This window comes from Acartia tonsa, chromosome 5, assembly GCF_053477335.1.
Source record: "Acartia tonsa isolate MP-2025a chromosome 5, ASM5347733v1, whole genome shotgun sequence".
NCBI lineage: Eukaryota > Metazoa > Arthropoda > Copepoda > Calanoida > Acartiidae > Acartia > Acartia tonsa.
In genome coordinates this window covers 15,860,310-15,886,444 of record NC_137264.1, presented here as the reverse complement: position 1 = coordinate 15,886,444, position 26,135 = coordinate 15,860,310, and the positions used below count along the sequence as shown (strand labels likewise).

The window sequence follows — 26,135 nt, the reverse complement described above, 5'->3', positions numbered from 1 at the left end:
TTTGGTAATTTTAGTAGCAAAGCCACTCTGCAAGTCACCCATGTTATCTTCATATCTGAAGATGTTTCTTGATTTCATTTTGTATTTTTGTACATTATCTGAAAGGGCACTTTAATGGATAGTTATTTTTCTTAAGATGGTTGAGGTACTCTCCCCGTTTCTGAAATAAATATTAAAAGTCGAATCCTCCCCCCCCCCCACCCTCACTGAAGTGTTCTAGGGACGTATCCTCTAATACTTTCAGTATGGCTTCCAAACCGATTAATATCCTCTAGATTAGAACCGGTTCTAAGCCTTATAGAAAAAGCATGTATCGTATCTTATCATATCCAGTTTTCTGCGAATAAAGAAATGTACAATCATGATATTAAAACCAGTTTTGTAAACCCGTGTCTTCGGCATCTCGGGGCTAACAAAACTTAATCTTATATTTCGACATATTTATATTCCCGGAAAGCTTATTACAATACGATGCGATAAGTAACAATTCCTTGTAACCATAATATTGTATAAATGTAATATTCTGGATGATCAAGTATGTTTGAGTTCCAATCTGGATTGAAGAATTTCTGCTAAACTTTGAGCACTTTTAATCAATGATAAGAGGGTAATACCTCAGGGATTTAAGGGATAAGACAATGGCCGATAAATTGATGGACATTAATACACAAAAATACCCCTACTGTAGATTACAATAAGTGGTTGAAACGTTTGGACACTCAACTAAATGAACCAACCAACCAAAAGTTCAATAAATGTCCCTAAGGTTGTTAAGCCCAATGTCCCCTTCCTCCTTTGTAATACCTAATTGGTTGGATAGACAGGTGGCCAAGTTTGAGGCAAGCTTTGTTTGGGTCCAATACTACAATGGAGGAGGGGAACATTGGACTGTAAATTACACTGGTTCCTAAAGTTTTACAACCACGTTATATTATTCGTTGGCTACAAATTTGTGTACTAGTAGTTTCCAAACTTAATATTTTATTATTTACCTGTTAGCTAAGGCATATAATTTTATTATTACACAGATATTATTTTATCGTTCATTGGCATATCCCTTAGCCCTTGATCTGATCTGAGAGAATAGTTAGAACTGTGATGAAATATTAAAAGTTGTAAAAGGATATTTGTGTTGCCTACAGATTTAGATGCACTTTCAAAGTTATCACGTAGTATGGATGGATGTTGGACTGTAAATTACACTGGTACCAAAAGTTTCAAATCCTGCCTGTCTCATGGCTTGATTAAAAAACTTCTTGGCCTTAAATTTTGATTCACTAGTTTTAAACTCACTTAGTATCCAAACTTTGAACCAATAATTTCATATAAATAAGGGGCAATTATGTTTATCATGTTTATTAATTTGAAATGTTCTCTTATCCTATAAGATCCTTGATAGTTATATACTTCAAACACTCAGAGTAAGGCATGTGGAGCCAAAAAATTTTTTAAAAATCATATTTTACTGGACAAGAACATGTTAAGAAGAGCCTGCATAAGGTGTAGAGGCCGCATCGAGCCCTCATTTAGGTCAAGAATAAATGTATAACTTACACATTTACGCTACTCAAGTTTTGATTTTCAAGAAATATTTAAAATACATGATTTGTGTTATAAAAAAAATCCAGGTATAATGGCTAAAACATGACCATGGATATTGCCGCTGCTACCTTATAATTGTAGAATGTTCGTTAGAACGCCTGACCTTGACAACATTTAATATGACTCTCTTACTACCTGAATTTACTATTCAAAGGTGCCTTTTAAGTTCTGACACTATAAGTCTTAATGTTCGTTTGCCCTACTTTTACAGAGCTTAGCTTTTGAGTATTTTATCATCCTTGTTTGAATATTATAAACTCCTTTATACATGACTTGATGTGTTTCCCGGTTTCATTGGATTATCTTGATATTATACTCTTTCATCTGTAGGATAGTTCTATAGTCATAATTTATTTTCCATTGGATTATCTTGATATTATACTCTTTCATCTGTAGGCTAGTTCTATAGTCATGATTTTATTTTTCATTGGATTATCTTGATATTATACTCTTTCATCTGTAGGCTAGTTCTATAGTCATGATTTTATTTTTCATTGGATTATCTTGATATTATACTCTTTCATCTGTAGGCTAGTTCTATAGTCATGATTTTATTTTTCATTGGATTATCTTGATATTATACTCTTTCATCTGTCGGTAAGTTCTATAGTCAAAATATCTTAAAACCACCACTACAGTACCAAAATCTATATTCTCTTAAACTGTTTTTAACCTATTTTTAAAACATATATAAAAAATATACTATGACACCAGTAAAACCAGACTGCAGAGCCTAAATTTGAATTAAGTCCCCAATAAACTTTTTTGGGGGGATTTAAATATTAATTTTTACTGTTGCCGTGGTCATTTTGACCAAAGCAAAAAGGCTTTTTTTTATTTGGGTAAAATTCGTAGCTTTTAGAGTGTTTTGCTTCATAAATATTGTATTCTGGTATAGAGTAAAATTAGGCCTTATGATTTTACTAAAAAAAATTCACTAAAAAGTTAAATCTTTACAATATACCAATGAATTAACATTAACATGTTTGTGTTCGTTCACCTATTTTAAACACATAAAAATTGGCTGTAAAGGGTTAAATTTGATGACAAGATGATATGATGTCAACAAATGTTTATGCAATACAACAAAATTATTTTGGACACATATACAAATATGATATAAAATAAGATTATTCAAACTTTATTTTTGAAAATATTTTTAAAAAGTATGTATCTTTTACGTGTATAGTTTTCATTCTTTTCATTTTAATTAAATAAAAATTATTTAACTACATTGTAAATAAGTCACTTTGTGAAAACACTCTTTCGGAAATTATAAATAGTTGAAATGAAACAAGAAATCTTATTGGTTTAACTTTAGGATTATGTGTTTTATTGTATTATGTTAATTTTTTTACTGAAATTGATTGTTTTAGAAAAAAAATTATTTCCATCGAACAGAGTAGAGTTTTTAAAAGCGAAGCTTTTCTATAATTAGGGTCGGTCCGTCCGTACGTCCGTCCGTACGTCCGTCCGTCCGTCCATAACGGATAGCTTTTTTGTTAATTTAGGCATGTTAGAATTGTCCTATCGATTTCAAATTTTGCATGGTGATTCCTTTAGTAGTTAGGTACGATTTAGAAAGCGTAGCAACTCTATAATCATTACCAAAATGTCCGTACGTCCAATTTAAACATGTTTTTTTTACTTTTTTAACAACAAATTTTTATGTGATCTAATAATCCGATTGATCTGATTTTTGGTATACTGATTCCTGGGACAACAAAGTATAATGTTATAAGCGAAGCAACTCTATAATCAAGTCCTAAATATGTAGGTATGTCCATAAACATTATCCTGTATAAAGCAGTTTTTAAACAAATTCACTTACAATTTTGCTTCGACTCTTATACTTATATATTCTGATTATTCAGTTCTGACACTGTATAAGTGTTCATATCCGTTTGTCCTACCGTTTCAGTGCTTCGCTTTTATGGATGTTGTCATCCTTGTTTTATTATTGTATTGATATAAACTGAATCATATAAAATTGTTCTGTAAGAAACAATTTAACCCCAAACTAAAAATTGCTTTTGCTCCCGTCAAAATGATCACAGCAACATATAAAATTAATTCTTAAATCCCCCAAAAAAAGTTTATTGGGGCCTTAATTCAAATTTGGGCACTGCAGTCTGATTCTACTGGTGTCATAGTATATTTTTGATATATGATTAAAAAATAGGTTAAAAACAGTTTAAGACCCAAATCGGTTTAGCGGATAATTATAAGATATCAAATATTGTGTTTTAAAAATCAATAGGGCAATTTTTACATGCCTAAATTAACGATAATAGCCATCCTTTACGTACGCATCGGTCGTGCGGACAGACCATGGTTATAGAAAAGCTTCGCCTTTTAAAAAGGTTTCGGTGTATTTAAAGTACACTGTACATATCACATTTCTTAGAAGTAACAGGAATAAGGTATAGCCAACAAGCGAAATAAATCTACTATTATATTTGAGGGGCAGATAAAAAGGTCGCCAATTCTTCTATGTGTTGCTCATCAACGACCGCTGAAAATCACATATAGGTATCGTGATTTCCCCCCCAATTAATTTCACTGTTGTTATAAGCTGATAAAAAGTAGAAATTATTTTTAATTTCAAAAGTAAAAATACGGTTTATGTAAGACTAGTGGATGCACCCCTAGCATATTGAGACACTGTATTTTAAGGCGAAGAGATGAGATGGAAAATAGCCTTGAAATTAAAATCTAAAACCTCCCGTGGACCTACGTGAAGCTTCCCCAAAATGGAGAACGCAATCGGTATTCGCTATAACGTCGAACTTAATCATAAAAAGGCTTTGCTTTAAAAAATAAAACTAATGTAGTTAATTTTCATATATTTCAGCTTTATATTTAGGTTAACTATATAATCATAACACAAATTAAATATTAAGGGGAGGGGGAGGAGTTCTGACACATTTGCGTAATCAGGGAGTATAGGCTTTGTCTTAGAAGTGAGATGATAGGTTATTTGGCAAAAAAGATTTCTTTTGGGATATATTTTATATTTTTAAAAAATTTGGATTTGGCTTCCAGGTGGTCTCTGGATAGGTAAAAATTAAAAAGAAAATATTATTGAAGAGTTAGAGGTCACTTATAAAACAAAATATTCTACTTTTATTTTCAGATATGTAAATAACATTCAAAACAATGTATAATTTTTTAAGCTCTAACTCTTCGAGAAAAAAAAATATTTTTACCCGTCCAGAGACATGGAGGCCTGCAGCACCTGAACCTGGAGGCCTAATCCAAAAATTTTTAAAACTACATTCTAAAAGTAAACTTTTTTTGCCAAATAACCTATCCCCTCACTCCAAAGACAAAGCTTATACTCCCTGTTTACGCAAAAGTGACGGATTTACCCCACCCCTTATTCTTAAAAAATATTACATTCAGTTAGACGAAATTAACTAGTTTACTTCATAGATTTATTTAAGATCATTGTATTTGACTTATTTTGTTTATGCTATTATTTGTCAGAGAACAGTTATTAACCGTATTATAAACAGTTTTTCTCGGATAGTAAAATTAGAAATTCCCATTTTGTTGGCCCTGAGGGATCTAAGGCCCGGGCGAACAAAATGGAGATTAATTAAAGTTTGTTTTATTATTCGTGGAACATTTTTTTAATACATGGCATTTTAGCATTGCTCAGAACCGGTTCTAATCCAGCAGATATTAATCGGTTTCGAAACCATACTGGAAAAAATATTTAAAAAGTAATTTTAAAAAGTAATTACAATTTAAGTCACTAATAATACATTTACTGAAAGCCTCTTTGGTTAAAAACAGGGCTTAGCGAGTGCAAAATGTTAATCTGAATAAAAATTAAGTTGCGCGGCTGCCAAGCCCTAGTTAAAACCATCATTTAATACACATTTTTCAAACTGAATTTATTTACTAAGTATATTTGCGATAACTTTTATTTAATGAAATCTTCCAATTTTTAACATGTACAAAACGGCCTGCTTAATTGCTTCAAGATCCATGTCAGATCTATATAGGAAATAAATGTCTATAAACGAGCTCAAGTTTTCCAAGGAATATTTGTTTAAAACTCATAGTGCTCCAATAATCCATAATAAACTCTCATTGCCCAGAACGATAAGACCCATTATTTTACTTTATTAAAAATAAATTCCTTTTTTTAATTTCATGTTGCTATTTACCTTATATCAATGTATTTCTAATCATAAAAAAGAAAATTTAAATTTATAAAATAATAAATGTAAGAAAACTCTGTTTTAAAAGAATTCGATTGTGGCGACACTTTGTGTGTTCAAATATTAAACTAAAATTGTAATCATCATCATATAATTTAAAAAATCTTTTTAAAATAATTTAGATTATTAAATATTTACTTTATTTTAGATAGTAATGCCGGGTGAGGAAAATAGATTTATTGAGAAATAGATATGCATATAGAAAACTAGCCAATAGGGAGATAATTATATCGAGCCAACTCTAGTAATTTTATATTTGTTAGCAAAAAATATTTACAATGGAGAAAGACAAAATTAATTTTATTAAACTTTTTTCTACAACATAAAATTACTATAAATTTTTAATAATTGTTCCTATGTATGAAACTTTAGAGAATTTCATATATGGAAAGTAAATAATAGTTATTTATCGCATCGTATTGTAGACAGTTTTCCGCGAATATTAGAATGAAAATATAGTTCTATTTGGTTTGTCCCTGGAGGCGAAAGGTTAGGGCTAACTTGAATTCTGCTATTTTTATTATACTTTTCGTAGAAAATTATAAATAATACGATACGAAATATGGTTTTATTTCAGTATAGCTCAGAACCGGTTCTAATCCATTGGAAAATAAACGGATTCAGAGCCAAACTGGAAATTTAATTTTCAGTCAAAATAATTTAATGATAAAGGATACAGGAATTGGAGAATAGGGCATAATTAACTCTTACCCCAAAAGTTAAAACTACTAGAGGAAGAATTAATTAATCACCATTGACCTCTCTATTCCTGATATCAAAAATATAAGTTTTAATTTAAAGTGTAACAGAAAAATGAACAATATCATTTATTTTTCATTTTATATAAAATATTAAAATAATTATGACACTAAAAGCATATTTTTATATTCATTTAAAAATATTTAGAGACAAATCAAATATTTTAAACTGCAGTCACATATTTAAAGAATTATTTTTTATTTCTCCTTATAATCTACTTATAGTGGCTTCGTCCCTCAACAAAAATAATTTTCGTTGGAGAAAAATTCCTTAAAGTTATGTATCATTGGACAAAGAGTTGAGATATCCTAAAACAACAAAAAACGAAATTGAAAAAAAAACACTTTTTGTCAAAAACACATCGACTGTATTTTTGCTAGTGGTAGAAGTGGCAGCACATCTTTTCCTTATATATCTATAGATAGATAGACAGACATTATGCTACGTTATATATCACTAGAGACTAGACTCTTAGAGGCCTATAGGAGCATTAAAGTAGAGGGGATGGTGAATAAGTCGACCCTTTAATTTCATTTTTTAGGAATGTTTTTTTTCCAGGGTAGATTTCTCTTTGGAGGGTGGAGGTACCCTTCCCCGAAATAGTTACAAACCTTCCCTGTACCTATGGGACGTTGTGCTATAAATGGAAGCATATAAATCAGCGGGTAGTGAGATCTTAAGCTACAGACAGTCTCTTCTATTGCTTTTATAATGAGAATAATTTTTATGTATCATTTTAAAAAAGATAATTTCAGAAAGAAGGTCTCGACCGTAGATTAACCCCCGGAGGAAAGTTGATAGGTAGGCTGCTGGGGAATATTTCAATAGAATCTCTGCGCTCCGCTGCAATCATAGCTTCCTCGTCCTCGCTGTACAGGTCAGCTGACTCACACGGGGTCTCCAGGATGTCCAGCCTCTTCCTAAATATATCAATAACTGTAAACTGTCTCATAACATAAGTATGGCATTTATTTAAATCAGTTTGACTTTAACAAAACGTTTGATTCGTATTTTTTTTTGCGTCTGCTTTACAACAATGGGTTTCCCAACAGGCAAGGAGGGAGGGGACATTAGGATGTTAATTTCACTAGTTCCCAAAGTTTTATAATAACGTTGTCATTTTTGTGTTTTGAATTTTGATTGGTTTGTTCATTGAGTTTGAGCGTCCAAACGTTTTAATCACTAATTTAAACCTACAGAAGGGATAATTTTGTAAAACATCATTGGGGATGTACGTCAGTTTATCGGCCATTGTCTTATCATTTAAGATCCCTGCGTAACAAAGATGCGTAAAATGCAGAGATTAGCCATAGGGGAAAAATACCCTCTACTTGTTTTCATTTTTTTCAAATAAGGGGGAGGGGTCTTAGTGCTCGACTCTTTTAGTGCTCGATAGGCAGTTTGAGGGAAAGCACCAAATATTCACAACGTGAATATTGGCGGATTTTTAAGAATTCTATATTTTCATATTAATTATCATAAAACAAATTAATTAAAAACTGCAAATTTTTTTTGTCTAAAAATAAAGTAAACTTGATATTGATGCGCTTCTTATAAAGATACTCGACCATATATTTAAAGGTAAATGACAAAAATTTAAGATGTAAAGATAATATTTCTTGCTACACTATGCTACAAGCTAACACACAAGTTTGGAATATTTCAGTGTCATTAAAACAAAATTAATATTCCACAAAACACGGAAAGCATAAATTCCTGAAAAGGTCATTTTCATGAACTTGGGGATGGCAGAAAATATCCTCTTTGTCTATTTTCAATAGCATTGCTACACTACAAGGTGTTTGGTGTTTGTCCGTCTGTTGCTTTATATTTTGCTTTAAAATTAATTTTGGCATTTCTAATATATATAATCTTATCTTCGCATCTTAAAGCGACATGGCAAATTATGACCTATTCTTTAGTAAATTCGAATGACCGGTTAGCTTCTACTCTTCAACTAACTATGTCCGTCTGTATGTAATACTCCAAATAAGATGGATATCATGTTTTGGAAACCTGATATTTGTCAGTTGATATTAAAGATAGATGTTTCGAATTTCGCTTTAAATCGCTTTTCTTTTTATCAGCTTGGCTGTTCTTTTATTTTATATTCAAGAATTTCTCTGATTATGGATGTTGTCATCCTTTTTATACGATAACTGCAGTGCTCAAAAGTGTTATTTTCATAAAAGAAACCAGTGCTGTGGTATTATTAGATTTGCATATCCTAGTAAAATGACTCATTTAAGGTGCATTTATTTATTTTCTAAAAAATATTCAGAATTAGTTTAAAACTGAATATTTAAAAAAAAAGAAGCCTAAGACTTTTAAGACATTTGTATGTTCTTTTAACCTATATTTTAGGTATTAAAAACAGACGTACATTAATTAAGGTACATCGGACTAATTTTCACTTTAACTAATTTACAACTTCCCCCCCTCCCCCCCCCCCCTCTATCAATGGCAGATCCCAAGTAATTAACCCAGCCTCTTACAGATTAACAATCGACAATATAGCATTACATAAAATTGGCAATAACTGACATACATTCGACATCTAATTATAATAATAAACTTCAGTCTACATTGATATAATAGCCAGACAAAATTTTGACAGGATGTCTTAATGGATATTCAATCGCTTTAAAAAACATGGTCTCCCCCCCCCCTCATTAGAAAACCTGTGCACGCTTCCTTGGCAAATAGGATAAAATCTAAGAGAGTTCATGTCTACAATACATTAAGTAGAGACATAAAAGAATTTGCAACTAATAAAAATAGTTAAAAACTGTTGTGATACTAAAGGCACACTGTGACCCGTTACAAAATAAGTTCATGTTATGAAAAATCGAAAAAAAGGTTTTAGATTAATGTTCCGATTTCTATTTATACCATAAGTTTTTTTCTTCGGATGAATTAATTTACATAATTTAATGGGATATAGTTTTTTATATTAACAATATGTATAATCCCTCCTGTAGTAAAATGCACCTTTAAATTTGTTACTTTTTAAAACTCTTTTTTATTATGTTTTTTTATGTAATTTAGAGGTTTATTTTTGAGAATTTTAGTGAGTTTATATTCTTTGTTTCCTATTTTCTTTCGAGTGTCTAAAAGTTACACTTTATTTTGGGACAATAATTTATCTTGAACTTATTTTTAGTTGAATCAGACAGTGACGATGCAACAATAAAGAAATATTTACAAACTAGAGTAAGAGTACATGCGAAATTTTTAAGGGATAAGAGATTTTAAATAGATTTTTAAATTTAAGAAAAAAGTAAAAGAATTCCACTTTATGTTAAAAAACGATAATAAATTCCTTTAAAATAACTAAGGTTCAATCAATCACTGCCCTTTAATACCAAAATGTGTTCACGTTTTAATAACCAATAATACGACCGGAATGTTCCTATATGTGTCCTTATTGATCTTAGGGATATGTATATATCTAATATATTTATTAAATATTCCTTTTCCATGATAATTTTTTTCTCTAGTTAAAAGTGAGTAACTATGAGAAATGCATGAAAATCCGAGCTTTAATCTGCGAACAAAGAGAGAATTCAAACAATTCTGGATAAAACAAGGACAATTGCATCCATAATTTATGCAGCTATAATCAGCTAACACATGTTATTTTCTTTGTGTCGGACTGACGTGCATAACATATTATAGTGTAACAGCGCTACTTAAAATAGGAAGAAAGGCCTAAACTTGTATTTGAAAACAGCAAAGATAGTCGTTTGACTTCAAAATTATCTTGATAGCGAAGTTAATTTTTAATAGGAAATGACGGAACGACTGTTACTAAAATCCAATTTAGAAAGAAATTATATAAATGATAGCTGCTCTACAAATCCAGCATTTAAAAAAAATGTATTTGATCTGTATAAAATGAATATTTCCTTTGAATTTTAATACTATTTCTGTATTACAGTTAAAAGACTTTTATATAATATTAGTATTCTACAAAATTGTCATTGTTGATAAAAGTCTGAAATTTAATCGATAAATTCCATCTTTAACATTGCATTGTTTAAAATAAGAAATGCACTATGAAATAAAATTCAATTAAACTATTTGTTACATAATAGGTTAGGGTCATAGCCTTATGTAAAGTAACATTACATTTTTATTAAAGGCATAGCTTTTCTGTAATCATTTGTGATATAGATATAGAAAGCGTAGCATCTTTAAAATGTCGATATTATGAATAGATAAAGAATACGACTGCTAGGAATTCTTTATTAAGTTTGACAATCCAGATCATTTATATATATCATACTACGTCAGACATAACATTTTTATTTAATGCCACAATTGATTAATTATTATTTGGATCTTACACCAGATTAACATGTTTTTCTAATAAAGTGTATTTTGTAGCTGGCTAAAATAAAGATCTGCCCCATCCCCTCCTTTTACCCCATTTCCTCCCCTCCTACTGGATTAACAAATTGACCAATGAATGACAGAGGAAATAGCAATCTAAATTTACGACAATTTTTCCCCTGTCATAATATCCACGTGGTGCATTATTTGCCAAGTGTACCACTTTTCTGCACTACCTCTCAGATTTTGTTAATACTCTATATTTTGGTCCGTTGGGTGATTCAAGGATGCTGGATGGCCAAAAAAAAGTTTTAGAGTCCCTGGATGTCTAGATATCTAACTATCTATGAAGGTAGGTAACAAAAATTTAAAAAAATCACCCATTTTTTCACAATTTAAAAAATTATTTTTTTCATCAATCTTTCATCCAACCTATATATTTTATACACCAAAATGATCGTTTATTCATGTATTCTACATCCATTACTGCCACCAGCTATTCTGTTTTTACCTGGATCCTGAATGCTGGCGTCTGGAACCCAAAATTTTTGGCATATCCTCAAATCTGCACTTCAAATCTAACTCAGACCTAAAAATAATAATGAATATTGTAGATCTAGATACCTAATTAGACCATAAGAACAAGCTGTAGAAACATTTTGGCCATATTATTGGACAGAATGTGTACGCGTTTTGCCACACGAACGTGTAGTTATTTTTCATTTCATGAAGGGGCTGTTGATTACACTAGTATCCAAAGTTTTAAAATAACGTTTTATTACTTGTTGGCTTGATATCTTTAGGGACTTTGTTGAGTGTTTCAATGTTTCAACCACTAATTTTCTAACTTCCTTTTTATAAAGTTTGAAAAATAAATCAAGATAAAATTAAGGGTTTCAACTTAAATGCGTATTTGATCTGTATTAAAAAATCTTAATATTTATGAAATTACTTTTTTATCGTTTAGATGCTATTAACTTCAAATTTATATCAAGATTTTGACGCAAGCTAATGATATTTATGATAAGAGTTTTTTTTGCAGAAATCAAAATATAGACTTAGATGAAGCTAGTCAAAAATTCAGCGAAGCTTCTCATTAAGACTTTCCTGTTTGTCCGCCTAAGATGCTAAATAAACAAGTATGTAATATCACAATGATGATAAATCTCATAATAAATGTTATACAACAAACAATTGACAATTAATTATGTCGACTAAAATTAAATCAATCAATCAATCAATCAATCAATCAACTAAAATTAAACTAATTAAAACATTTTTAGAAATTGTGATGATAGATTTCAGCTATGACCATTTTTATTAGTTTCATTTTAGTCGACATAAATAATTGTCAATGGGATATTATGAATATGACATGTTAATATTGTGTCAGTTATGATCAACTCTTATTAAAGCCATATAGTCGACAAAAAAACAAATAAAATTGCAGACAGAATATCATCGATTTTAATATGCAGGGAAAGGTTTTAAAAGCGCGGCTTTTCTACATAGATTTAGGATCGAACCGTCAGTACGTCTGTCTGATTTCTTAGGCTTCGCTTTTATGGATGTTCTCATTCCCAGGCTGTATATGTAGGTAAGTTTGGGTAAAACTTTGGAGCAGGGATCTTAAGGGATAAGAAAATAAGCAATAGGTTTTAATACAAACCCAAAGGTGGTAAACAAAATTACTACTTCTTTAGATAAAAATCATTGGTTGAAAAGTTTTGACTTGTTTGGAAACCAACCAATTAAAAGTCAATAAAAGTTTCTGAGCCAAAGAATAAAATAACATGTTTATAAAACTATGGGTACGAGTGTACTCTTATGTCCAATGTTCCCTCCCTCCCTGGGGCGTGGTGATTAATCTTATTTCAATATCTTGTAACTTCACAAAATGCATTTGACAATTTTACTTTTTATATTTCTGTATTTCAAAATTTTGTAATATTTAACTAGTAAAATCCGGAAGAAAGATGTTATCTCAAAAATTATAGGAAGGGGGTGTCAACACCTCCATGAGAAAAGGAATAAATATTTCAACTTATCTGTTATTTTCTCGGCTGGTATATCAGATAAACTGCTGCTTTTTTGTAAATATAACCCTTACAAAAGAAAATCAAGGTTACAATAGGTCCGTCAGTTTATCGGCCATGCTCCAAAAGACATTTATATATTGATTTGTGATTGGTTCATGATTTTCCATTGATTATTCTCCCCTCTAACCAGCTAAACATTTCCTCTAAAACATTTTTCATTTGTCCATCCTTAAATATTTGTACTTTGCTCCTTATTGATGTTTTCATCCTTGTTTTTATCCAAAGCTTATCTAAAAATTTTCTTTGTTTTTATGTAAAATATTTGTTAGGTAGGTTAGGTAGTGTAGTTAACAACTTTTTCAAACTAAAGGTCACGAGCATCAAATTGTTATAACAACAATATCCAAGATTTAGTTTTGAGGCCATTATATCCCTCCCCCCAAAGGAAATAATTGGCCCCCACGTTATTCTAGTTTTTGTCCCCTCTTCTAGTTTACAAAAACACAAACAAATAAACATGGAAAACCTGGTTGATCTAAACCAGGACTCGGCAGCCATGCGCCAGCCGCCTCTAAGCCGCAGAAAATCAACCTTTTACAGTTTTAAAAAAAAGATAGAAGTCTAAACCTGACCCAAATATGACAATCCCTCTTTTCAGACAAATTTTCCAAGCCTCCAAACGAGTTTCAATTTAGGCTTTGTGGCGGCTGCCGAGCCCTGATGAATTAGCTGATATTCTTATTTCAAAAATATTTTACTATGATAGTTATGGACAGTATCAATTAGTGCTTTTGCTCAAAGTCCCTATCGAGCATTGAACCACCACTTAAAAAGAATAAATTGAACAGTTATTTTTTCTCCTATTTCTAATCCCTGAAGGCGGGGTTTTATTACACGTCCAAATTTTTCTATGGGGGGAATTGTCATTGTTCTTTTTCCTATTTAAATATTTCATACATTTTATTTACAATTTTTTCACAAAATTTTCCCCATTTTTTTAACAAGTATAATTATAAGTAACATAGGGTCGGTTAGTGCGTCTGTCCAACAAAGCTATATTTCTCATTGTTGACTAAATCTGTAAAAAATCTATTATACCTAATGAATTTTTCTTCTTATATGTCTAAATTTGATTAAAATTGTATTTTTTTATGCTTTGAATTGTTAAAAGGTACATATTTAAAGAGGATTTTTATTAAGGTATATTAAGTAAAATAGTTCAATTGTTATTTTATTTACGAGAAAATCAAGAGTAAAATATACTTCTATATAGAACTATTTGTAAAATCTACACAATAATGCTTTCTTATTTTTAGTAGCGGAGCTACTTTTAATAATTGTCCGTTTTTTTCTGTTTAATAGTCAGTCCGCTTGACTCTGATCGAGCTACTTACTGCATGATGGTAACATCACCATCTACCTTTGATTTGAAATTCTTTGAGCTAACCCCCATAAAATTTTTTATGTTTTAAGTTTACATATTCTTTAATATTTAATTAAGCTAAGAAATTCATAACTTCTAGGCTAGCCTATGAAATATGACAGAAATTAGCCATTTCAGTTTGGGTTTAATTAAAATACTTTTTAAAAATTCTCTTATAAAATTTACTCTTTGACAAAATTAAACCCAGGAAAAGAACTTCTCCGATTAAAAAAAAGAAATTCTTATTTTTTTTATAAAAAAAAAATTTTTTTTTAGGGGGATGGAGCCTTTTTTCTTTTATGGGGAGTTAGAGAAATTCCACTCACCAATAAAATAGCTTAAACCACTACAGTACTAGTAGCTATATCTCCTGAAGAGTAGAGACCAATCGGTTCAGCGGGTACCGTGATTGTAAACATCAGACAGACAGACGGACAAACATCGTTCTACCTTTGTATTATAGATATAATTACCTTAAAATTGCTACACTAGTTATGGACATAATTGCCAATGTTATTTCAAAGAATTAGTTAATTGTTTCAAATATTTTAACTCAAACTTTTTACATAAAAAATCCTTGAACTAACTTTACTAATGTTTAATCTTGGAAAATTTACTCTTGCAAAGCTTTTCTAAAATTAGGAACGGTACGTTCGTACGTCCCCACGTGACATATAGGTTTTATGGTCAATTTAGGCTATTAGAATTGTCCAATTGATTTAAATGATGATCTTGTAATAGTTAGGTACTATTTAGTAGTAACTCTAATATCGTTACCAGAAAGTCCTGACTTCAAGGTGCATTGTTAAAAGTGAAGCATCTTTGTAATCAAGTCCTAATCATATGTCCTAATAAGTATGTCCCTAAACAGAATCCTGTATTAAGTAAATTTGTAACAAATTCAAATACAATTTTGTTTAGTCAAATGTTGATATTCTGCTTTTAATTGTCTCTTAAACTCTATAAAAGTTGTCATCCTTGTTCTAACAAAAGCAATTCAGAGAAAAACTATAAGAATACCCAATCATGTGCATAAGTAGCGCAGCTAACAACTTGCATATTATAAAAATAATAGTAAAGAAAATGCATAAGAATAAAAAAAATATTTGATAATTTTTGGGGATAGAATTTTCAATATTTTTCTACTTCAAGTTAAGCATTTTACTAATTAGAGTTCTTTGGATAAACGTTTGACATTTCCCCCCAGTTTTTCCTTGTAATGTTTTGTCTTTGTACGCTTTTAACTTTGACTTTTGTTTGTCTTGTTATTATTTGAATAAATTTTAAACACGTAATCTTTGATATTGTAACTCTGTTAGGTAAGACAAGCTAAGTTTTTCTACTGAAGCAGGCGTGTTCTATAGGGTTTAGTTTCACTAACTGTGTGTATTTTTATTTCAATCACAAGATTATAAGCAAGAGATTAAATATTAGGGATCTAAAGGGAAAGAACAATGGCAGATAAATTGATGTATTGTACATCCCCAATGATGATACACAAATTTAACTTTCTCTATTTACAATTGGTGGCTGAAAAGTTTGGACGTCTAACTAGGTAAAGCAACCAATCAAAATTTAAAATAATCCCCAAAAAGTAGATAAGATAACTAGTAAGGAAACGGTATTATAAAACTTTGGGGACTGGTGTAAAAACAGCCCAATGTCCCCTCCTTCCCTGGATTAATATAAAATATTAATTCGGCATTATTCAAAGTAGCTGTGCCTGCTTATAGACACAGCTATTCTCTGAAAGTGCCTAGTCAGGCATAGAAGCCCCATAGTTTTTCCTTTGTTTGTTTATTACTTTAGGTTAGGTTAGGTTATATTGGGAACAGGGATTAGCCACAGAAGACAAATAGCCCCCCATTTTTTGCAATTCATTTCAAAATAAAGGAAGCAGGGTTTCAGCACTTGATAAGCACTTAAAGGAAGGAGACATTACCCTGTCAACTGACAAAGTTTCCCTTGTACTTTTAGTTTTTTTACGTTTTCACGGCGCTAACTATGGGCATACTTACCCTTGTTAAAAACGAAGCTTTTCTATAATTTGGGTAGGTCCATCCTTTTCGGTTAATTGTTTCTTGTTATAATTGTATTATCAATTTAAAACTTTTAAAAAGCAAATCTATAATCTCTCCCAGAAAGTCCATTTAAAGCTTGGTTATTTATCTTTTTTGGCAACAACTTTTTGTATGATATAATTATCCTTTTTTAATAAGTTAATGTTCTGCTTATTGAGGTCTGACACTCGACAAGAGTTATTGTTCGTTTGTCATTCCATCTGATTTTATGGATGTTGTCATCCTTGTTTTACTATAACCTTGAGTGTAACCTTACCCCTTTATCAAGATTTAATCTTAAACAAACAGATTTTATCTGCGCGCTTGTCACAAAAGTTGACAAAAAATGAGAACAAATAAAATTGATGCAAATGACACAATCTCAAGTTTTTTTTCTTAATTTTACACAAAAAGTTGATTTTTAAGTTTTTATAAATGATTTTTGATTTTTTTTAGGGATAAGATAAAATTGACGATTAAAAATTAATTTACAACATTTCATTTCACTCAAGTTTACCACGGATGTAGGGGACATTGGGTTGTTTATTATACTAATCCCCAAAGTTTTTTAATAACGTGTTCTTATCAGTCAACTTCAACAACTTTGGGGACTTTAATTGAATATGATTGGTTGGTTTATTAAGAAAACCACTAATTACAATTTGCAGAAGGGAAATTTTTTTTGTGTATCATTATTGGGAATGTACATTAATCAATCGGTCATTGTCTAATCTCTTTGGATCTCTGAAGTTTTCTGTGTTTGTGTAAGGTTAATTAGTCCTCCATTGTTCAAACCCTGCATCCATGGTTATAATAAAGAAAACAGAAAAATCAGGAATGGAGGGTACATTACACTGTAAATTAACCAAAGTTCCTAAAATTTTAAAACACGTTATATTATTTGTTGGCTTCAAAACTTTGGGTGCTTTGAATTCTAATTTGTTTTTTCAAAACTAGTATAACCCAGGGAGTAAGGGAGGGGACAATGGGCAATTAATTCAATTTAAGAGTTTCCTTGAAAGGCCATAAAATCCAGATTTATCCGGAAAATTTTAAGCAAATTGTAAAGGGGGTGTTAATGAATTTAGAAAACTATAAAATAAGAAAAAAAGCATTCATTTGACAATTAGATTAATTGTACATCAGACTGGCGTAACCGTTCTGTAATTAATTACTAGAAAAATCTCCCTGAAACTTGTTATCCCAAATTCCTAAAGTCTAAATGCCACTATAAATGTAGGGGTTCTTAGATTGTTTATTACATAAATACCACAATAAAGTTTTTATCTATGAAATGATAATTTTTGAAGAATTTTTTTTTTTAATCCAGCCATCACATAACAAATATATCTGTCTGCAATATTCAAAACTAACACAGTGAGTAACGGCATTTCATGCGCTAGTACCCAAACTCAGTCAGAAACTGCTAAATTTTTGCACATTCCCTTTAAGCCAGTACCCAAAGTCTGAGACTCCTAAAAATTGAATATTCGATCCATTGTCCCCTCCCTTACTCCCTGAGTATAACCAAACTTTTAAACAAATAGTTTAAATCTACAGAAGAGTAATTTTATTTATTATCATTGGGGAAGCTTATTAATTTATCATTCTAGAATTTTGACAAAGAATTCTCAAAGCCAGTCTCCTTGTTCATCTGAAATCTAACTTGATAGAATCAGAAATAGAGGCACAGAGATACCCCTTTTATTAAAAAATTTTAAACATGGGTGGAGGGGGGATCTGGGGGGGTTGCCCTATATCTGCAAAGCCCTAACCTTCTGGGGCTACCCAATACACGATAAACCTAATTTAACCTATCCTAAAGAAATGAAAAAAATTTACAGTCTCCTCTTTAAAATTTATTTCAAAATAAGGGGGGGGGGGGTTGAGGGGTTCTAAGCTCAGCAATTCTCTGTGAGAGAAATTACCAAACGTCATTACCTTGATTTTTCTCCATCAGAAAAGTCTCCAAGAATTAGAGGATCTTCTCCTTTTTCTTCATCTACCTCCTAAATATAGATTTATGTAAATAGATGTTTTCTCCAGATAACTACCTACCCCATTCTTAAGTGACCCAGGGGAAATAGGGCTGGTCTCAAAAGTTTTATATTACCCTTTAATTATAAATTGGCTTAACAACTTTGGGGACCTTTATTGAATTTTGAATGGTTGGTTCATTGAGTTGAGTGTCTAAACGTTTCAACCACTAATTGTAATCTACAGAAGGGGTAATTTTGTGCATCACCATTGAAATGTACATCAATTCATCAGCCACTGTCTTATTCATTTAGATTTCTGCAATTGACCCCTTATTTGGCTCATTTGTGACTAAATATAAACAAAAAACTATATAATCGGTTAGAATTCCATTTTCAGGTTTGATGGATTATTGAGTGTAATTAACCATCTAGAGTTATTAATGTATTAAACTATACCTTTATTTCCGTGAATGTAACAGGTTGTGTTCTGAACCTCCCCTTTCTATCCATCTTCTTCTTCACCTGTCTCTTGTACATGTGAGGGTTACACTCTATCACATTGCTCTAAAACAAGGATGACTGTTACAAAACTGCTTTAATACAGGATACTGTTTCACAACATTTTTAATTTTTTTGGACCTGATTATAGAGATTCCCTTAACATTGTGCCTTGTTGTAATAGGGATCAGTACTCCAAAAATCAGATTATTGGGATTATTATATCATACAAAAATTTGTTGTTTAAAAAGTTAAAAATCAGCATGATTTAAATGGACGTACGGACTTTGTGTTAACGATTATAGAGTTGCTACACTTCCTAACACATACCTAATTATTATATGAATCATCATGCAAAAATTGAAATCGATAGGACAATTCTAACATGTTTTAAAATAACTTTAAAAAAGCTAACCGTTCCAGACGGACTTACGTACCTATCCTAACTATAGAAAAGCTTGCTTTTAAAAAACAAACAAAGTAAAACAAGGTAATTCAATGGCTTACTGAGCACTTATCGGATTATATAAAATAGCGGTTACACTCCTAAGTCTTTAGGGACACCTTAAGGATAGGGAATTGGGGAGTCGATCTTTTACTTTTATTTTCAGTTTTTGAAAGAAAATTTAAAAAAATTGAGGGTATTCTTTTTTTTCTTGTGGAGGGGGGGGGGGGGTAGATTTCATCTTGGGAGGTTGAGGACCCAAATTTACTTACTGATAATTGTGAAAGCATTCTGTTGTGTCTTGAAAGAGGTTCTGGGTAGGTGGCAGCCATTTTGATGGAGGTCTCCAACCCATCAAGTTTGTCACGCAGGTCAGAAGACGACATTTTCACAAAGTGTACGCTTTACGCGGCAATTTGAACTCCAAAAGATTTTGTAAAAAATATTTCACTTTTGTTTCACTAGAAAGTTAACTTTTTATAACTTTTTAGATCATGTCTTGGTCTTTAATGTTTAATTTGGTTCTTCAATTCACCTGAAATATAGATTCATTAATTCATAAAAATCAAATATTTGTTTGCTCATTCAACTACGGCATTGTAGTTTAAACAGAAATCTTACGGGATAAGACAAAAACGATAAATTGATGTATTGGAGTCTGTGTTCACTCAAACCTTAAACCTTCTCAACATATTCAGGTTTGGGCCAAATAACTCGCTGTTTTCCCTTTAGAGATAAAGTAGTTTTTCTGAGGCTATACAAACAGTTTATAAGGCCACATTTAGAGTTTTCTAGCTCTGTGTGGTCCACGTGGTCTATTCTTGACATACAAAGTCTGGAAAATGTGCAAAAGAAAGCTATTGGTATGATCTCAGGTCTAACATCAAGAACCTATGAAGACAGATTGATAGAGCTTAATCTTTGGACCCGTCAGCAGCGCCGAAATTGTTTGACATGGTCCAAGTTCACAAAATTGTCAATAAAATTTGAAATGTAGAATGTGGTCTGAAGTTTGTTCAAAACAGAGAAAATAATCTAACTAGAACTCGAGCCGAACCTCTAAAACTAGTTAAATCTAGGTGTAATCTAGAGGTTAGAAGGATTTTTTTCTGTAAGCGAGTAGTGGATGGTTGGAACCTAATTCCTTCGGACATCAAACACACAGCAGATGTTCAAGCAAGTTCAAGCAAAAGTTGGTTGAATGGATTCAGTTACGAGTTTAACTATTTAAAAGCTATTGTTTGACGAAGCGCCCATTAAGAGGTGTTGCCACGAAAGGGACTATACCAAAACTTTGGGTACCAGTGTTATTTACAGTCCAATGTCCTCCCCCCCCCTTTCTAAGTTTAAAAGATGTTAAAAGTGCGTTATATGACGAGTAAATGCTAAACACAGCGGGTGTTGTATGTATATTGTTTTAACAAAATCACATGATTTCAATCATTTGCAAATATTTAAACTTTGAATCGCACAAAAAATGTACCAAAATATACTAGGCATATAAAAACAGCTATCTTGTCAAGATACACCTTTTAGCTGAATAAACATTACTTTCAGTGCCTCCTAAAATTTACATAGATATAAAAAAGTTCAGAGCTGATAAAAGTGTTTGAAGTTTGTTTACATCAGGGAAAGAGGGGACATTCATTGCACTAGTTTCCAGAGTTTTATAACCTTTTAAACTTTTGGGTACTTTTATTGAATACAAACCTAGTCGTGTCCAAACGTGCAAAACAATACCTAATCTAATTTACAGAAGGGGTTATCTTGTTTATCATTGGGAATGTATATCAATTTATTGTCTTATCCCTTAAGATTCCTGGATCATGTGAAAACAATATGTTTTCAATCAGGTATGTGCAAGCAGAGGCGTGCACAATGGGGTGGATAATCAGGTATGTGCAAGCAGAGGCGTGCACAAGGGGGTGGATAATCAGGTATGTGCAAGCAGAGGCGTGCACAAGGGGGTGGATAATCAGGTATGTGCAAGCAGAGGCGTGCACAAGGGGGTGGATAATCAGGTATGTGCAAGCAGAGGCGTGCACAAGGGGGTGGATAATCAGGTATGTGCAAGCAGAGGCGTGCACAAGGGGGTGGATAATCAGGTATGTGCAAGCAGAGGCGTGCACAAGGGGGTGGATAATATGTTTTCAATCAGGTATGCGCAGAGGCGTGCACAAGGGGGTGGATAAACTCTGCAACACTTATCTTCACCTCCCTGTACAAGGGTGTACACCTGCTTGATACAACCCCCTGTAACAGCCATAAGGGGGGGGGGGGTCACGCACCTCCTGGCAAAACTCTATGCACGCCTGTGTGTGTAAGTATGTACAATAAAGGTTTTAATATTGCTCAATAATGTTGGGTTGCTAAAAATGGTGGAAGGGGGGATTTTGTTTTCTAGAGGCTACTTCTCTTTATAACAATGCGAAGCTACATTTAAAATGAGAACCATATTGGTTCTGTGGTTAGTGAGAACTTTCTTCAGTACAGACAAATAGACAAACTTAATGTTCATATAAGGAATCTTAAATTCCATAAATTGTTTTAATTCATTAATCATGATGTTTTCTTGGGAGGATTTTGAAAAGCAGTTTTTAAGTAGACAGGCAAATCTTTTCAAGCTTTGAATATTTAGATAAATATGCCTATCATATGCAGGGAGGGAGGGGTCATTGGTGTGTAATTTACACTGGTACCCTAAGTTTTAAAATCGCGTTATCTTATTCGTTGGCCCAAAAACTTTAGTTATTTTCTTAGATTTTAATGGGTTATTCCCAAAAGGTATTGTCCAATCATTCCAATCAAACATTAATCTACAGAAGGGGTAATCTTGTTTACTAGCTGTATGTATGTCAATTATCGTCAATTGCCTTATCCCTTATACAATATACATATGTGAGGTAGGGATCCTCAAATTATAAGGGTATTATTCTTTAACACTCATATAACCTAACATTTAAAGTTCAATATTCTAAGTAGCGCAGCTAACCTCTAACTAGTGTTTTTTTTAACAGAACATAAAAGTTTTTTGTTTTTACTTTATTTTCTGAACTATCGCAACTCCTTTATATGCACTTAAGGTTGGAGAGGGAAAAGTCAACCCCCTCTCTCATTTTCAATTTAGAGTTTTAAAAGAAAAAATTTGAAGAAAAAAATAATAGGACCTTTGTATTAAATAAAAATTAATGCATAACTTTTAATATATTTTCTATTGTATTTATTTATTTACTTGATTAAATTTAAATGTAAATCTATAATTGACAAATACAAATAAATAGTTTGTTTAAAAAGACACTATTTATTCTAAATTTTGTAAATTGTATAACGATGCATGAGAGCTGGAGGTTATAAACACTCCCCGGACGAAAATAAGAGATTGTACACCCCTTCCAAATTTCCTAGGTTAATTTTTAACTCAATTTTTGATGATAACAAAGGTTTAAGATATTATTATTTTCTTTGAAAGCGAAGCTTTTCCATAATAATTAGGGCTTGTCAGTACGTCCGTCCGAAACGGATAGCTCTTATCGATAATTTAGGCATATTAGAATTGTCATATCGATTTCTAACTTTGCATGATGATTCCTATAACAATAAGGTACGATTGTGATTTTTAACTTTTTAGACAACAAATTATTGCTGACAAAATTATCCTATTGATCTGATTTTTGGTTTTTCTACCTATAAATTAACTAGAAATTTTTAGAGTGATCTTTTAAATAATCAAAAATATTTAAGATATATTTGTTTGGAATAAAATACAAATTTTGTATTCAACAAATATTTGTTAATATATTTTTAAAAGTTACTTTCTTAACATTGAATAAAATTGAGCACAATAACAAGGATAATTGTATTAATAAGTAGCGCAGCATTGGAAGTTAGGATAAAAAAGACTACTTAGGTCCAAACACTAAGAAACTATGGCTACACACACACACAGGATAAAAAAAAGAACAGTAAACTGTTATCTAAAATACAGAAAAATTTGTTTGAAAGTAGTAAGTAAATCCTTTTCATACATTAATAGGATGTCTGTCTGTACCGAAGGATCTCGTTTACAGTGTAGCTTCTCATAGGTCCTTGTAAGGTTTATAGCTATTTTGGGGAACGTAGCCGCTAGTTATATTTAAAGTAGATGCTCATAAGTTAATCGAACCTTAACAAATAATGCAGTCTATCTCTGAAAGCAGCCAAATAAATACATAACTTTTCTCGTATTCATTCGAATCCGGTGGATAGAAACTGCGGAAAGCCGTTTATAATACAATAAAAGAAATAACTATTTTCTTATATTCATACGGATACACTAATTGACTAATAGCTTTGACACAACTAAAATTCTCCTTTACTTATATTTTATTATTTACACAAAAAAAATACTTTTTAATTAGGGCATTTTATACACAATTAATTTATTTTGACATTATCTTGATAAGAACACTTATGCAACTGATTCTTTACTATTTTTTCCTTGAAAGTAAATTATTTTTATTAAAAGCGTAGCTTTTCTATAATAAGGGTTGATCTGATTTTTGCAATACTTATTCCTATTACAACAAGGTACAATGTTATAAGCAAAGCATCTCTATGATCAAATCCTAAAAATGTAAGTATGCCCTTCAACAATATCCTGTATTTAAACACTTTTGCACAAATTGACTTAAAATTTTGTTCAGACTTATACATTTATATTCTGCTTTTTCAGTTTTGACACTCTACAAGTACTTATGTTTGCCTGTCCTAACGTTTCAGAGCTTCGCTTTTATGGATGTTGTCATCTTGTTTCTGATAAAACACTAATTAAGCAAGAAAATAATTGAGTAAAAATCAAGGATGACAACATTATTTATATATTGTATATCTTGAATATGAAATAAGAAATTCATGTTCCCCCAAATTCGTTTCTTACATACGGACGGACGGACATTTGCCAATGGCATTAGAGTAAATAATAGTGGGTCATTGAAAATCAACCATTGGTGTCGCTTATATTAAAACAGCCAAATAGCAGAAAATAATTTAGAAGCAGACGAAAGAGGTCTTTGAAAAAGGAAGGGAGGTAGTTGTCTGTATATACATCTACTGTTAGATCTGTTACTCTAATAACTCTATTGGTATTCAATCCCCCCCCCCCTCTAACTAAATCCCATATAACTATCCCATAAGTCTTTTATCCTTTCCACAGCAAAAGTTTCCAATGATTGATGCAGTTGTGGTGTGACATCACTTCCACACCAATTATAGGTAAAACGATCCTTCGTCCGTAATTGATAACTCTTTTTCGTTAATCTGGGCATGTTAGAATTGACTGACTAATTTCAAACTTGAAATAATGATTTATGTACCAGTTTGGTTCAATTTTGAAAGTGTAGCAACCTATAGCCATTTTCCGACAGATGAAATGATGATTTTTTGTTTAGTATATGTGATGTAATCATCCTATTTACTTGATTTTTACAACATAGATTCCTAGAATTATTAGGTATAATGTTATTTTCGAAGCATCTTCATAATCAAGTCTTAAAATGTAAGTATGTACATATTAAAGCATACATCATGTATTTAAGTAATTTTTGAATATATTTATAAGAAAATTTAGTTTAGACTTTTAAATAATAAAGGATAATAAGCTATGAAACTGTGGGCGAAAATTATAGCACATAAGCAGTAGCTGCCGACAGCTAAAGTTGAGAGAAACCAAGAAATGTTTATAAATAAACAATTTGAGTGTATTTTTACACACTTCCACAACACAAACAAATATACATCAATCTTGCATCAGTCTGCTGGAAAAAAAATTATGTAACATTTAGTTTTACAAAGTATGTACTCTAAAGCCTTTGAGGCAAATAAATATACATTGTAATATGTTATGGAGTAATCTAAAAACTTTTGAATTTTGATTCGAATGAGATCAAGGGAAAAACCCACCCTCTTGTTATCTCAAGGGGCGTAGCCTTATTCCATTTGTTGAATATAATTCTACAAGTTAAATAGAGTTTAAATATGATATTTAACAAGTTCTACTTTAACACTCAAATATAAAGTTTTTAGTGGCAAATCTACTGTATAATAAAGTTTTTTTCTATACGTTAAAGTAACTACTTAGGAATTAACAAATTGCATTGTTAAAAATAAATAGAAAATAAAGGGGGGGATGTAGTTTTTTCCTATGATTAACACTTGCTGGTGGTCCTAACCCTGCGAGGCCTATAATTTCGATATCCTAACCTGTTGCATATAATTTTATAATTTGTTATTTTGTTTTGGCTGCGCTCTCAATTGACATAACTGTCCTTGTTGAAATAAAGTGTAAACTTACACTCACAAATTTTACAGGTTGTAAATTTCAATATGTTCCTGGAGGAAAGGAGTCCTGTAGGATTTATACAGCAGACAGAGATAGGACAATGATTAATAAATATATTCCTGGAGGGGAGGAGTACTGCAGGATTTATAAAGCAGACAGGAATAGGACAATGATTAATAAATATATTCCTGGAGGAGAGGAGTACTGCAGGATTTATAAAGCAGACAGGGATAGGACAATAATTAATAAATATATTCCTGGAGGAGAGAAGTACAGCAGGATTTATAAAGCAGACAGGGATAGGACAATAATTAATAAATATATTCCTGGAGGAGAGAAGTACTGCAGGATTTATAAAGCAGACAGGAATAGGACAATGATTAATAAATATATTCCTGGAGGAGAGGAGTCCTGCAGAATTTATATAGCAGACAGGGATAGGACAAT

At 31.4% G+C, this 26,135-nt stretch overlaps 1 protein-coding gene across 2 annotated transcripts in view; it reads right to left on the bottom strand.

The window, feature by feature from the left end:
• Window positions 1-6,660: 6,660 nt before the first annotated feature.
• The window catches only part of LOC145318843 (uncharacterized), a 38,494-nt gene continuing 19,019 nt past the window's right edge, over window positions 6,661-26,135 (bottom strand). The window contains exons 2-7 of one of the 2 annotated variants that reach the window (XM_080160503.1): window positions 19,815-19,907; window positions 19,645-19,772; window positions 18,886-18,993; window positions 18,392-18,459; window positions 11,440-11,517; window positions 6,787-7,513 (exon numbers count right to left, since the gene is read on the bottom strand). In XM_080160503.1, coding sequence (XP_080016629.1) covers window positions 7,345-7,513; window positions 11,440-11,517; window positions 18,392-18,459; window positions 18,886-18,993; window positions 19,645-19,758 — 537 coding nt within the window. In that variant the 5' untranslated portion in view covers window positions 19,759-19,772; window positions 19,815-19,907 and the 3' untranslated portion in view covers window positions 6,787-7,344. Of the gene's footprint in view, window positions 7,514-11,439; window positions 11,518-18,391; window positions 18,460-18,885; window positions 18,994-19,644; window positions 19,908-26,135 lie in introns of both variants that reach the window. The other variant, XM_080160501.1, reaches the window with a different exon arrangement.